At 35.0% G+C, this 14,934-nt stretch overlaps 1 protein-coding gene across 3 annotated transcripts in view; it reads right to left on the reverse strand.

The window, feature by feature from the left end:
* CNOT2 (CCR4-NOT transcription complex subunit 2) overlaps positions 1-14,934 on the reverse strand; it is a 128,178-nt gene that overhangs the window by 69,562 nt on the left and 43,682 nt on the right. For 2 of the 3 annotated variants that reach the window (XM_058682150.1, XM_058682147.1), the window contains exon 2: positions 9,210-9,282. In XM_058682150.1, coding sequence (XP_058538133.1) covers positions 9,210-9,282 — 73 coding nt within the window. Of the gene's footprint in view, positions 1-9,209; positions 9,353-14,934 lie in introns of all 3 variants that reach the window. The other variant, XM_058682148.1, reaches the window with a different exon arrangement.

Genomic DNA, 14,934 nt, shown 5'->3' on the forward strand with positions numbered 1-14,934 from the left:
TTAAAAGTTCTCCAAGTAAAAGGAAAATGACAATATAAAGAAAGGTAAGCGGGGAAAAGGAAAGGGAACTGAAGGAGGCAGACAAGAAAGGGAAGAAAAAAAAGATTTGTAAGAAGAGAAAAAAGGGGAAAGATAGGATGGAAAGAGAAAAGAAAGAATGGGAAGGGATGTTTTCAATTATGGATGATGTAAGAAGCAGAAATAATAAGCCCCCTCAAATTACAATGAACAATGAGAATATAGAATAGAAGCAAGAAATGCTTCCCGTAAGAAGTGAAATTTCACTTGAGATCTAGAAAATGATTAAGATCATGTTTCTGGTACTAGGATATACTATACACAAAAACCAAATGCTCCACTCAAAACCAACTTAAAAATGTTCCATGAAGTATTGGTTCAGCCAATCAACAAATATTCACTAAGCATATGCCAGACCTTATTCACAAATGCAGATACAGTGTGAACAAAATATCAGTGAAAACTAACACAGAGATTACATCTTTATTTTTAAATGAATTGTTAAGGGAGAAAGGGAAATTCAGCACCTCAAAACAAAGTAAAAGCTAGAGTTCAGAGAAGACACAAGCTTATATCCCCAAAGGAGAATTTGCCCAAGGTAGAAAAGCTGTTAAAAGACCTTCTCAAAAAGCAAGTACCTTAAACGGGTATACCATAATTGTAATAACCTCTTAGTGAAGAAAGCACTTGAATATCATGATTTTGATGCTAGGCAGAAAGAGGTAAAGGAAAGCTCTTCTGAGAATCAACAGCCATAAACCAGCCTGAATTCACACTACCTATATGGACTGCAACCTAAGGTAACATTTTATTTTTAACTGGTCCTGGACTGGTAGACTCTTAGGCACTGGCAAAAGCAAATGCAAATCAAATCCCCTTGGGGGATGTCCTTCCACCTAGTCCTCAACAAATTCCCACAGCTAAGAAACATGAAATGGTGACAACACACACACAAGGAAACAAGGTACCACAAGTGAAAACCAGCAGAAACAAAAGACATTAAGAATGATCTGCCAGATGGGCGCCTGGGTGGTTCAATTGGTTGGGCGACCGACTTCGGCTCAGGTCATGACCTCACAAGTTCATGAGTTCATGAGTTCAGGCCCCAGGCCCCACATCAGGCTCTGTGTTGACAATTCAGAGCCTAGAGCCTGGAGCCTGCTTCAGATTCTGTGTCTCCTGCTTGCTCTCTGCCCCTCCCCCACTCATGCGCGCACACTCTTTTTCTCTCAGAAATAAACATTAAAAATAAATTAAAAAAAAAAAAAGAATGATCTGTAGCAATTTCCAATTGCTGGATTTATCACACATTAAACACAAGAATGCATATAATAATTAAAGAAAAAATATGATAGAATCCAGATCTAACAAAGGAATGAATAATGATAATATGTGAATAATAATGGGCAAATATTTGGGTAAAGAAGACACAGACACCAAGATTAACAGATATGATCTAATGGGAAAAACAGCAATACACCCACCAATCGATCAATACACATTTTGTTCCAAGTTCATAAACAGGTAAGTGGTATCATACTAACTACACTCTCTAGCTACAGTGAAACTGCGTGAGAAATCAGCAACAACTAGAAAACTAGAAAAATCTCATAGATTTGAAAAATTTTAAATGACAAATCTGTAGCAAGGCTGACAAAGACAAAAGGGACATAGTCAACAATCTTAAATATGAAAAAGGGGCTACAGAAAAAAATCTCTTTATCCTGATAGAGTATATCCACGCACAAAAAAATACTGCAGCAAATATACTGGTGACAACTTAAAGCTTTTAAGACAAGAAATAAGACAAAAGATTTCTATTAACACTTCAACAATGTATCAGAAATATTATAGAGTTCAGAAATCAAGTTATAAATAATAAAAGTATCAAAACTGCAATTTCCAGATGATATGCTTATCTACATGAAAACTCCTTAGGAACCTGCAGATAAATTATAAGAATAAAAAGTTTAGCAACATTAATGGATACAATAATCAATCTAAAAAAAATTGAGTGTAGGGGCACCAGGGTCGCTCAGCCCGTCTGGTGAGTGTCAACTTCGGCTCAGGTTATGATCTCACCATTAGTGAGTTCGGGCCCTGCTGACAGTTCAGAGCCTAGAGTCTGGAGCCTGCTTCAGATTATGTGTCTCCCTCTCTCTCTGTCCCTCCCCTGCTCAGGGTCTCTCGGTCTCTCTCTCTCTCTCAAAAATTAAAAAAGAAACATTAAAAAATTTTTTAAAGATATGGGAAAATATCTTCACTTACTTGATTTCAATATGGAAATGTCTTACACAGCCTCCATAAATTCTTTAAAAAAACTTTGACGTCAAATGTCGTATCAGTATGAACACTGTCGAGGTACTCAAAATTATTAAAAACACTCCTAAAAATATTCTTGAAAGGGCTTTTGTGAATTTAAGTTTCCTGAATTTTGAGAACATGGCTTGGTTCAAAATACTCTTCTAACTTCATCAAGCTCCCTCTTCGGTTGTTTTCATGTAACGTTTAAAAATACTGGGTTGAGCATCAGACTCCTGATTTTGACTCAGGTCATGATCTCAGGGTCATGGGATGGAGCCCCACGCTGGGGTCCATGCTCAGCGTGGAGCCTGCTTAGGATATTCATTTTCTCTCTCTCTCTCTCTGTCTCTCTGTCTCTCTCTCTCTCTCTCCCTTCCCCCACTGCCCCTCTCCCCTGTTCAAGCTCTCTTATATACATATATATATACACGTATATACATATAATATACATATATATATACATATACACGTGTGTGTGTGTGTGTGTGTGTGTGTGTGTGTATCTGGCTGTTTTCTGAGATTTTCTGGCTCTGTCCTCCTCTCTCATTTTTATCTAGAGGTTCTCTTTACTCTGTCTCTGCTGTCTCTATCCTGCTCAATCATGATTCTATTCCCAGAAACTTCTCAGCAGAATCCTGGAAGGGAGCACTGGTAGGCCAATCTTGAGAGATGACAGAGCAAGGCTGCTCACGTTAGGCCTCACTACAGGTCCTTTACACAGATCCAATATACAGGTGGGCAACATCTCTCCCAGTTTCAAACTGGATAATCACTTTCAAATTGGTTGTTCACCACTCGGAGGTGCTTCTATTCTCAGTCAAGATACCCCAATGCTTTTCTCTACCTTCTTATGTACTGAAACAGATACACGTAGGTTTTTTGGTTATTTCTCATCTGCTTACATTTGGGAGGGTTCATGGGGATACCACATCACCAAGTTTTGTTATAAATGTTTTCATGGTTTGGGTTTTGCTACCCAGTTGATCTACTTTTATGTGGGATTCAGAAAGATTTTAAAAACTAAGCTGCCCTCATCCCAGAATCTAAGCAAGGCCTTAGAGTATATTTTGAAAATTAATTTTGCTTACTTCTGTATTTTTTCTGATTCACAGAATTATCTGCACTCATGTTTTAATTTTCCTAATGATGAATGACTTAATGATGAACACATACTAATATTTATGAATGAAGCAAATTACTTAAATGAAGATTTTTTTTTTTCCGAAAGAGAATATTTCCCAACAGGAGCACTACAGTGAATACAGATACTGCCAGATATTTTAAATGTTGGGGAAACACAGCAGTTATCTGTCAAGATACTATGCTAACTACTGTTAAGTGGCTTAGACCTAATTACTCAACAGAGCTGTTCAGTTACTTCTTTTGGCCTAGGGGCACTGTGAAAACATTATTAAGACACTAAGGGTACCATATACCATGTATCTCGATGAAACTTGCTTTCTGGAAAAAATCACCTCATTTGATGATTTCAGAAGATGGAAAAGAAGTATCAGAAGATATAATGCAATGAAAGTAGGCTAAAATTGTTAGCATCCTGTAATTATGAGCCAACGATGAGTGCCTTGGGAATTCATTTAACTTTATGTTCTTGGCCAGGGGAAGAAAAATAAGGAGGAAACAAAAATAAAAAATAAATGTCAAAATTTATTAAAAAAATATTCAAGTCATGGAGTCAACAGGATTTCTGTTGTTGATAATGTGATCATGACATAAGCAGAAGCATCACATTCAAAAGTGTAATTATAGGCACTAACCTCATTGTGTAACTGCAAGTGAATTTAATAGTCATCCATTTTGAATGTCTTCTATACCCTTGCTTCATCTCTGGCCACAAACAATAGGGTACAGCCATTTGTTTACAAGAGTTTCAAAAGAAAGGAAGAATAAACTGTGAACCAGCTCATTGGTTTCAGACATCGATTTCTGAACCAATTCCTTCCTCAGCTAACTCCTGTTTACCTCAATGCAGTGCCAAACAGCAACAATGATGAAAGCCTCCATCTTTCTGCTCTAGGTATCAGATCTACTCTGACGACTCTTGAATTGCTACGTACCCATTTGAAAGAAAATTCTTGTTCACTTTATTAGGTGTTCTTTATATTCATTATGCATTTTTAACACACTTTAACATATTACAGATTCTAAGATGCTTTGATGTTGGTGCTGTTTTCAATCATACTAGAAGGTATCAATGAATGGTTACAAGCTACTATGTTACAACTATGACTCTAAGATAACCATGTTGTAAGATGTATCCTGACAGCAGAAAAATATAAATTTTCAATAAAATGTAACTCAGAATAAAAGAAACAGGGTACATCATTCCTTATTTACATTACATTTTTATTGCAGTATAAAAAAATAAAAATGTAATTTGTATATCGTGCTGTATAACTGTCTTGCACACCAAAAGGAAACATATCTACTGATGTATTTGTGTTAAAATAATTAAGCAACTTGTATTTTAAATGCTTTCTATTATGCAGAAATACTTGAGTGAATAGTCAGATAAGTATTTAGTGTTTTGGCCATATCTGGGAAATTGTTCTGGGTGGGCTAGAAATACGTTCTTTTTTCCTATTTGAAGTAATGAAATATATGGGCAAAGTCACCTCACAATACATAAATATGCACCTGTATACACTGAAACACACATGTTACAAAACTGTAAAAATAAAAAGAATGAAACAGAAAATTCAAACTAGTGATTACTTCTGAGAAGGAGGCAAGGGAAGGGTGGCACATGGAAACTTCTCCATTAAGTGTAATAATGCAAGCTGCAGAAAAATGCTAATTTGTTAGAAACAAAGACAACAAATAACATTTGCACTTACATCGTTATTTGAAAAGATCTGAAAAGATATACACTAAACAGTTAAGGTAAACTTTCAGCCTATTTTATATTTCCATTATTCTTCAAAGTTTTTGCAACGCATACCTGTAACTTCTGTGATTTAAAATATAAACAGGAAATAAAATATTTAATGATGGGGGAGGGAGAAGGAAATGACAATACAATCACTGCCATAATTCTGTGGCATGTTATATCCCACAAAGTTAATGCAGCAGTTTCAACTGTGAAGTATTCTTCAGGAACATACGGATTAGGATGCATTAGATTCAGTTTATAGGTAACAATGAACTAACCAACATGACATTATCAATGACCTCATATTATAAAAAGTTCCATTCAGAGTAACATCTAAAAATCTTGGAAATATCAGTAGTTATGTTACCCAGCACACTCTACAATTTCTTTCTTTCACTTAATTCGTTTTATTTAACGTTACTGAAACATTCATTAAACAACTATTATTTACCCAAAACCATGGTAGGTACTGGCAGTTCCACGATGAACAAATACAGCTCTAGCTCATACAGTAGTACCGTCCAAGACAATATTCTGAAATGACCTAAAATTTCTACATCTGCACCGTCTGATATGGTAGCCATTAAAGGAAAGTAGCTGTTAGGCATTTGAAATGTGGCTAATACAACTGGAAAACTAAAATTTTTAAATTTTAATTCAAATACATTTAAATCTAAATAGCCACTTGTGGTTAGTGCCTACAGTATTAGCACAGGTCTACAGGAAGACAAGGACAAATAGATAGCTTACAATGTATTCGGTCAACACTAAACTATAAGTATCTACAAAGGTTATGAGAGCAAAGAAAAGGAACACTGAGCTCATATAAGTGTACTTCTGGAAGTACTAATAATACCTAATTCTTGAACCGTGTGAAACAAAGGTGAGGCATTACATGAAGAGGAACTAAAACAAGTAAAGGCTTAAGTGTAAAAGCGTATGGTAGGGAGATTAAAATCAGTTTTGTATTCCAAACTGAAAAAAATTCATACTAGGAAGTCAGAGGAGAGACATTGGAAGGGTAAATAAATGCAGATTGGGGTCAGAATATGGAAATACTGTATAAAGTTTAAGAGTTTGGTTTTATTACATATGAGATGGAAAGCCAGTGATGAGTTAAATTAGTAATTAGCATGGTTGGATTTGTACATACTTATCATTGAAATAAATTAGTAGAAATTAGAGGAAGATAAGTAAATACTGGCAAAACTGGGGGATTATATTTTCCTGAAAAAAGCTTGGCAATCCTTTCAAAACTGAATGAACTATGAACCATTTAAATAATTAAATTCTCACATGAACTAATAATATAGCAGTCTAAGCAAATAAAATTCAACTACTTGATTCAAACTCCAAAAACTTAACTGGGTTTAAATTTATAGAAAGAAATGAAACAAAGTAAATACCAGTATAAAAATCAGTACTTCAACCAACACCCATTTGAAAGTCATTAGTTTTTAGCACAAAGGTGAAGGAATACATTTTCTTAAGCTAAATTCCTAAGGCTTTTTATCAGGTCTACAAGGAAATGAGAATTAGAGATCTTTCTTATTAAACTCTGGAATATTAGCCTACTATTATCAGGATGCCTAAATATCACTATAAATCAGCAAGTGCCCTTCAAAAACAAAACCCCACGAAAGATGAACTGAGTGCAAACACTGGTACAAAGAAATCCTATTTTATCCATGAAAAAAACAAAATTCCTCAAAATGGAATTTTTAAAAAAATCCAAATCATTTCGTGTCAGCATATATGAACTTTTAGTGCTACCCATACAAATACAAGTGATTTATTTGATATTATTTTGAATTTCCCATGTGCTTTTAATATACTCATCATCACATCAGAAAGGGAAATTATATTTCTATATATGTCCTTTCCAAGAGTCTTCAAAAATAAAATAATTATGCAATGGAGATTTAAACAATTGTTTCCAACAATATTTCAACATGTATTAAGTGTTACTAAGTAACAATAAAAAAGGAGAAATATTTTCAGACAGAAAAACTCTAACCAAGAATTTTTTCAAAGAAGCTAAAGAACCTGGATTATTGGTAAATAATGTAACTGGAACAATATAGTATTTTTAGAGTAGAGTGAGCAGGAATTAGAAAATCTCTTCATGTGTAAAATACAATGTCATTTTGTTCCTTTCTTAATGAAAATTTTGGAATTCTATATTAAAATGATTCCATGAAGTAAATTACCATACTGTATAACCATACAAAAGTTCTATACTTACACTTTACCAACCTGATTATGAGCACCAAAAAGCCACATAGCCTAGAATCACAATACTCTTAAAATAATTTAGCAGAACCTATCAAAAGATGCAACAGCCCAAGCAGTGTGACCACTTAAACTCTTATGAGTCAAGGTACTTGGAAGTGGTTGTGAGGCCGGAGGAGCTAGAGCAAGTAGGAAAATGAGCAAAGGCCATGTTGGTCAAGTCTGTAAGAACCCTGAATAGATAGAAAAGGTTACAGGGAGAACTGTGTCTGCAGAGCCACAACCACGGCTTATTAAAATCATAAAGATCTGGCAAGAAACTTCAGACAGCAAGTGACAGGAAGAACAACTGGACACTATTTTTATTAGGCACAGTGCCCAAATGAGAACCTAAAACAAGTAAATCTAAATCTTGTAATCAAAGGATCTTTGCTATAAACACCACGAAGACCCATTCACAATTTTTTCCACTATTTACCTTTCCACTTTGAGGGAAGAAAAGATTAACTGAGCTAAAATAAATGATTAGCAGAGAAATGGTTAGAATCAAAGCTGCTGCTATAACACTGAGTTGCCTTCAACAGCCTAGAGGGAACAAAACTGGTAGGTGGCAGGGTGTGAGGGAAGCTGAACATGTATGTACCCATGCAGAAAGCCTACAGCTTATCCTTACCTGAGCTTTGAACTATTCTGTACTCTGAATTGCTGCATAATTTGGTAATGTTATTATTAAAAAAGGAGAGTTTCTTTGAAAAATGAAATTCAAAAAAATTTTTTTAATCACTATTTCATACCACTATCTTTAAAATTCACCTTCCTTTAAAACCTCAGAAAGAGGAATATTACACTTCAACCACCTTTTAGCATCTTTACATGCTACATGTAGGGAATGGATACTATTAACCAGCTTAATAAATGACAAAACAAGGGGCGCCTGAGTGGCTCAGTTGGTTAAGCGACCGACTTCGGCTCAGATCATGATCTCGCGGTTTGTGAGTTCGAGCCCCGCATCGGGCTCTGTGCTGACAGCTCAGAGCCTGGAGCCTGCTTCCGATTCTATGTCTCCCCACACCCTCTCCTGCTCCCTCAAGCTTCAGATTCTTATGTCTCCCTCCCCTGCTCACGCTCTGTGTCTCTCTGTATCTCAATAATAAATAAACGTTAAAAAAAAAATTAAAAAAAATAAATGACAAAACAAGAATCTAACATTATAAGGATAGCAAGCTAATGAGAAATTCAATAGAATTTGGGTCTCTGAGCACCCTGGGATGTTGCATTTCTATTTCTTTTATATTCTAACCAATTTTGTCTACACATCTGTGATGCTCTATTAACCCTGAATATAGCCTAAGAATTCAGGTTTATTCCTCCAGGAATAATAATATGTACGTATGTGTACATATATATATGTACACACACACACACACACACACACACACACACACACTCAGCACTTTGTTTTACGGAATACTAGCTCTGAACCCAGCCATGGAGTCATAAATTGTGTACCAGATAATCTAAGTTTTGACATATACATAAAGAATTACGTTGACACTAACAAAATATACATTTATCATAAGCATGATTTAAATGTTCCCAACTATTTCAGCTGTCAAAGCCAACACATGCATTTTAAATTATAAGCCAAAGTTTTCATATTGGAGTATATCCAATTTGCTGGTTTCAATTAAATATAACATATTAAATAGTTCAATGTAGCAATATGATCAAAAGACAAAAAGGGGGAAAAAAAAACTGATCTTACCTGGTAGTTTCTTTTCTCAGATAATGTATGTCCATCAGTCCTCACCATAGAGTCGTGTCCTTTCCTCACAGTACTGGAGGCAATCAAATAGAACTGTCACTCAAGGGTCGTGTCACAGGAAGGACCGCCCACCAGTTCTCCCTCTAGAGTAGAATTATCCAAAAGCCGTCAAAATTACTAACATGTAAACATATGAACAGCAGCAAAAATATCCAATATGATACACATAAAACAGAAACAAAAAGTACTATTTTAATATCATAATGCATCTTTCTCTTAACCACCTAGGGAGGGCTAGACTGGTAGATACTTTAAAAAATTATTAAATATAAAAAACTCTTATACTCTCTCCAATTAAAACTGTACACCAGACCTCACACACAAAGAGGACACTTATGGTCAATAAAACAGTGGACAAAAAAAGTTCAGCCCTCAACTGATATATTTTTTCTTTTAAATACTCTATTAGTCTCAGAAATACCCAATTAATTCAGATTCAGTTGTGTAATTTCAAATCATTCTCCTCCTAAGGCTTGTTTATCAGAACTGTTATTCATTCAGTTTATGAGGTTTATTTCTATGCCGTAAGACTGGGATATATCATATATTCTCAGGATGATTAATAGATGCAAACTTAACTCAATATTCTATTTAAAATTTACTCCAAGGAAGAGTAGCAACATATGCCAACTTTCTGGATGCCTTTGTCCTTCAATACTCTAATTTCATAATGCTCTATTTATTTATTTTTTTACATTAAAGCAGAGAAATAATAGAGCTTATTTCTTAACTTGGACAGAGATAAATAAATCCAAAATGATGAGGCACTAAGCACCTCAGGTACCAAAAAAAAAAAAAAAAAAGTCATTGAAGCAGAGGTGAGAGTCCCTAGAGATGTAAACTCAAAAATGTAAACTGTAAACTGAAAATTGAAAGATCAAAAACTCAAAAGTGGTATCTACAAAGAAGCTGTAAACATTATCTTTTCGAGACAAATGTCTCTCACCTGTTTCAGTAAAATGTTTACCCTAGGGAAATGGTACATATCCTACTGAATTAATATATAATAGTTGCTAACCACTAAAAGTTCAAATTTAGAACAATTATTTAACATCACACGAAATTTGCTTTGGGAGAGGATAATAAAAACCTTTAATTTAAATTCATAGTAAGCATGAATCAATTTTATTAAAACCAATCAACACACACAAACACACCCCTATGGATTACCTCCAAAAAGCAATCTAATAAGGACAGAAAACATTTTCAAGGAAAATAAATCACTAAAAATTAGTATTATTACATAAAAGAATTCACATAATGAAAACCTACATTCCATCTTTGGTTTTATGTCTAATCACAAATACAAAGCTAGTGGGTGCTATACTTTTACTTAATGTGGACCACCTTACACTGTATGTTTGGCTGAAATACTTTAAGATGCCTGACTCTAGGCCAAAAATGTTAATTGCTCATTACCAATTTATATGTACCAGTGATATTAAGTATGTCTCTCAAACATAACAAATGAGAAAGATTTTTTAAACTGTAGGTATATTTACTGCCATAAATGTAATCTTTATCACCTAGCAAGGAATTAGGTTAATCATAAAATAAAATCATCAAGTGAACTGATGTTCAAGAATAGTTAAGTGACACACATTCAGCTCCAATTTAAATGTTCATGATTGTTACAAAATGGGAGCAAAACTATTTATTATGTATTTTTACCCCCCACCAAAAAAAACCTAATCCTGTTTTAATGTGTTCTTTAATATTTATTTATTTTTGACAGAGGGAGAGCAGGCATGAGTGAGGGAGGGGCAGAGAGAGGGGGAGACAGAGGATCTGAAGCCGGCTCTGTGCTGACAGCAGAGAGCCAGCTGCAGGGCTCAAACCCACTAACTGTGAGATCATGACCTGAGACGAAGCTGAATGCTCAACCAACTGAGCCACCCAGGAGCACCTAATGTTAGTGTTTTATAAAAATAATAATTTAAAACAACACTTGCCAAAACTATTAATCTACTCATGGCAACTCTGAATTCAATGGATAATAATGTAAAATTTCAGTTTTTTCTTACAGGGCAAATTTTATTTTTCCTTATTAAATTAGCTATGTTTACATTAAAACCCATACATTACCATCACATTATACTAGTTTCATCAAAAGATGTTAGCAATCTAAAATCAGGCAAGGCAATTTTCAAAGTAATGTAATGTACGTTAAACATAACCTAACTATGTAAAAAAACTATGATGAGAACTTTATATGCTAAATAAACCTAAATTAAGGATAAAAGTTATTATTTAATCTGTAAACTTACCAGTTAAAAGACAAATATTAACTTTGGAATACTATGGATTTTAGCACAAAGGGAAAACTTGTTTCTGTTCATTTCTTTTGTTTCTCCCTCTTGGGATAACTTCAAATATTTCGTGTCTTAGGGTTTCAGTCAACAGCCACTATTTGCTCTAAGCAATGTATGAATCAATATTCTATATTGATCAGTAACTAAGAATCATCATCTCCTTTTGACAAACAAAGGGAAAAAGGAAGGAAGGCACTCTATTTTCTTCTGGGTAACCACGAAAAAGCAAACATTTGTCACCATTATCTTATATTAAGCAAAAATGTTCACTAATAGATTGTGTCGATACTCACTGGGAATGAAAAGTGCATAATAGATGAAAAAGGATGTAAGTATATATGTAAGACAGAGTATGTGAAAAGGAGAAAGTATGAGAAAACATGCACTCTAGCTGCCTATATATATAAAAAGTTTATACGCTGGTTTTCCTACAAAGTCCTAAACATTCAAAAAGTCAGAAAAGACAAATATTTATAAAACTACCATGAAATTTTCTACAAGGCAGAATGCCTTCCAAGATGGGAACACAGAGACTATACTTACTCTCCTACCTTAAATAACTAGAAAGTTAGATAAAATATATAAAACAATGATTTTCATCTCAGGACAGAGATCATCAAGAAAAAAGAACAAATGAAGTAAAGCCCTACTGCAGCCTGTAGAGGTATGAAGCTAAAACATGGGAGGGGGAGGCGGAACCCAATCAAAACCTAACGGTCTCAGTGAGCTAAGGGAAACGAAAAGAATCCAAAGTTAGGGGAGACACCAAGCCAGCTACAATTTGTAGGGCAAATGAAAAAGAAGGAAGCTGCAGAGAAAAAGAGCTTCAAAGATCTGAAGACAGATCACCCTCAGGGTTTAGCTGAGTAATTATCTGTGCACACATGTAAAAAACTACTTATTCTAGAGAAAAAGCCTCTGAAAAGTAATCAAACCAATCCCCAGAACTTATGTTCCCATCAACTACAGTAGGATGGCTTTAACACAGGGTGGTATTGAATAGAGTTCAGAAGGTAATGAATACCTAAACAATGAAACCAAAGAAGCCTTAGACTAAGGATGTTATGGACCAGCACTAACAAAGTTAAAACCAAGCCTCAAAAGGATGAAGCTATTTCTGCCATAACTGAAACCCAAAACAAAACCCAACAATATTTAAAATAATACAACACACTCCAGTATTAAATAATATAAAATTAAATATCTGGCATCTAATTGAAAATTACCAGTCATGCAAAGATGCAGGAAATACACCCCAAACAAAGTAAAATAGAACATAGAAGGATCCAGCAATGATCCAGGTGATACAATCATTAGATAAGGTTAAAACAGGTATTGTAAACATATCCCCCAAATTCAAGAAGATAAAGAAAACTATGAATATGGTAACAGAAATGCAAGGGCATGGAAAAGACTTAAGTTGGCAACACAGAGGAATTTATGGTGACAGAAAAGTTCTGTATCTTGCTTGTGGTGGTGGTTATATGATTCTACATGTTTGATAAAACATCACAGAATGATAAACACATACCAAAAAAAAGTGAGAGCTTGTGCCAATTTCTGGTTTCGATAATGTGCTGTAGTTATGTTAAGATGACGTCATTGGAGGAAGATAGGTGATGTGTATATGGGACTTCTCTGTACTATTTTTGCATCTTCTGACAAGTTTATAATTAGTTGAAAGTTAAAAAGCTTTTTTAAAAGGCTCAAACTGGGGGCACCTGGGTGGCTCAGTCCATTAAGCACATGTGGGATCCAGCCACTCACTGGGCTCCATGCTGGGCATGCAGCATACTTGAGATTCATTCATTTCCTTCCTTCCTTCCTTCCTTCCTTCCTTCCTTCCTTCCTTCCTTCCTTCCTTCCTTCCTCCCTCCCTCCCCTCCCCCCCCTCCCCTCCTCTTTCTTTCTTTCTTTCTTTCTTTCTTTCTTTCTTTCTTTCTTTCTTTCTTTCTTTCTTTCTTTCTTTCTTTCTTTCTTTCTTTCTTTCTTTCTTTCTTTCTTTCCCCTTCCCTTCCCTTCCCTTCCCTTCCCTTCCCTTCCCTTCCCTTCCCTTCCCTTTCTCTCCCTCCACCCACCCCCCGCCCCCCAGGCTCAAGCACACATGCACTCTCTCAAAATAAAATAAAAGACTCAAACTGATCTTCCAGAACTAAAAATTCAACATCTGTAATTAATCATGCATTGGATAAGATTAACAGCAGTCTTTTCTAAACTTCAAAGAAAAGTTTAGTGAATTGAAGACACAGCTGGCAATTAAAAAAATAAAAAATTAAACAGTGAGAAAACAGACGAGAAAAAAAAGAACTGTGAGACCGTACCAAGTGAGACAGTGAACTACTGGGCAATATCAAACAGCTAATTTTAATGTAGTCAGTGTCCCAGAAAGAGTGAAAGAGCGAGAAGGAAAGAAAATGGTCAAATTTTTCCTAAATTTTATGAAAACTATACTCAGAGTCAATAACTCAACCACCAAAGATAACAACAACAAAAACCTCATGATGATTTTAAAATCAAGTTGATGAAAAACAGCAAAACAGAATCTTAAAGGAGATGGAAGAGGGAAAGTATATATAAATTGAAACAGAGGGGGAAAAAAACCAGGAATGACAGTCGACTTCTCATTAAGAAACAGTGCAAAGCAGGTTCAACATTTTTAAACTACAGAAGGAAAAAAACCCATCAATTGAGAGTTCCAAATCCAGCAAAAATACCTTTCAAAAATGAAGATAAATACAGCCACTTTGGAAGAGTTCAGTTTCTCATAAAGTTAAACATACACTTAACCATACAACCCAGCAACTGTGCCCCTGGGTATTTACCAAAGCAAACTAAAAACATGTTCATTTGAAAACCTGTTCACGAATGTTTATACCAATGAAGACGTCCTTTCAAACAGATGAAGGGATGAACAAAATGGTACATCTATATAGTAGGATTCCACTCAACAATAAAAAAAGATCAAGCTATTATTCCATGCAACACAAAGAAAAGAATATAGATCAAAAAGGCTATATATTACATGTTTCTAGTCATATGACATTCTAGAAAGACAAAACTACAGGGAAAGAAAATAAATGAGTGCTTTCCAGGGGCCTGGAAAGGGGTGGAATAAGTGACTGACTACAAAGGGGGACACATGGAAACTTTTAGAGAGATGGAACTATTCCATATAGCACTGGAGTGGTGGATACATGATGCTATTATGCATGTGTTAAAATCCACAGAACTTCACAACATAGAGAGTGAACAGTAATGTATGCAAATTTTAAAAATCAACCAAGCGGTTAGAAATACAGACCTGGAAAAAGACTAATAGTATTTTAAATGTATGATCCAGCCACGCTGAAAGG

Source organism: Neofelis nebulosa, chromosome 8 (assembly GCF_028018385.1).
Source record: "Neofelis nebulosa isolate mNeoNeb1 chromosome 8, mNeoNeb1.pri, whole genome shotgun sequence".
In the NCBI taxonomy this organism is placed as follows: Eukaryota; Metazoa; Chordata; class Mammalia; order Carnivora; family Felidae; genus Neofelis; species Neofelis nebulosa.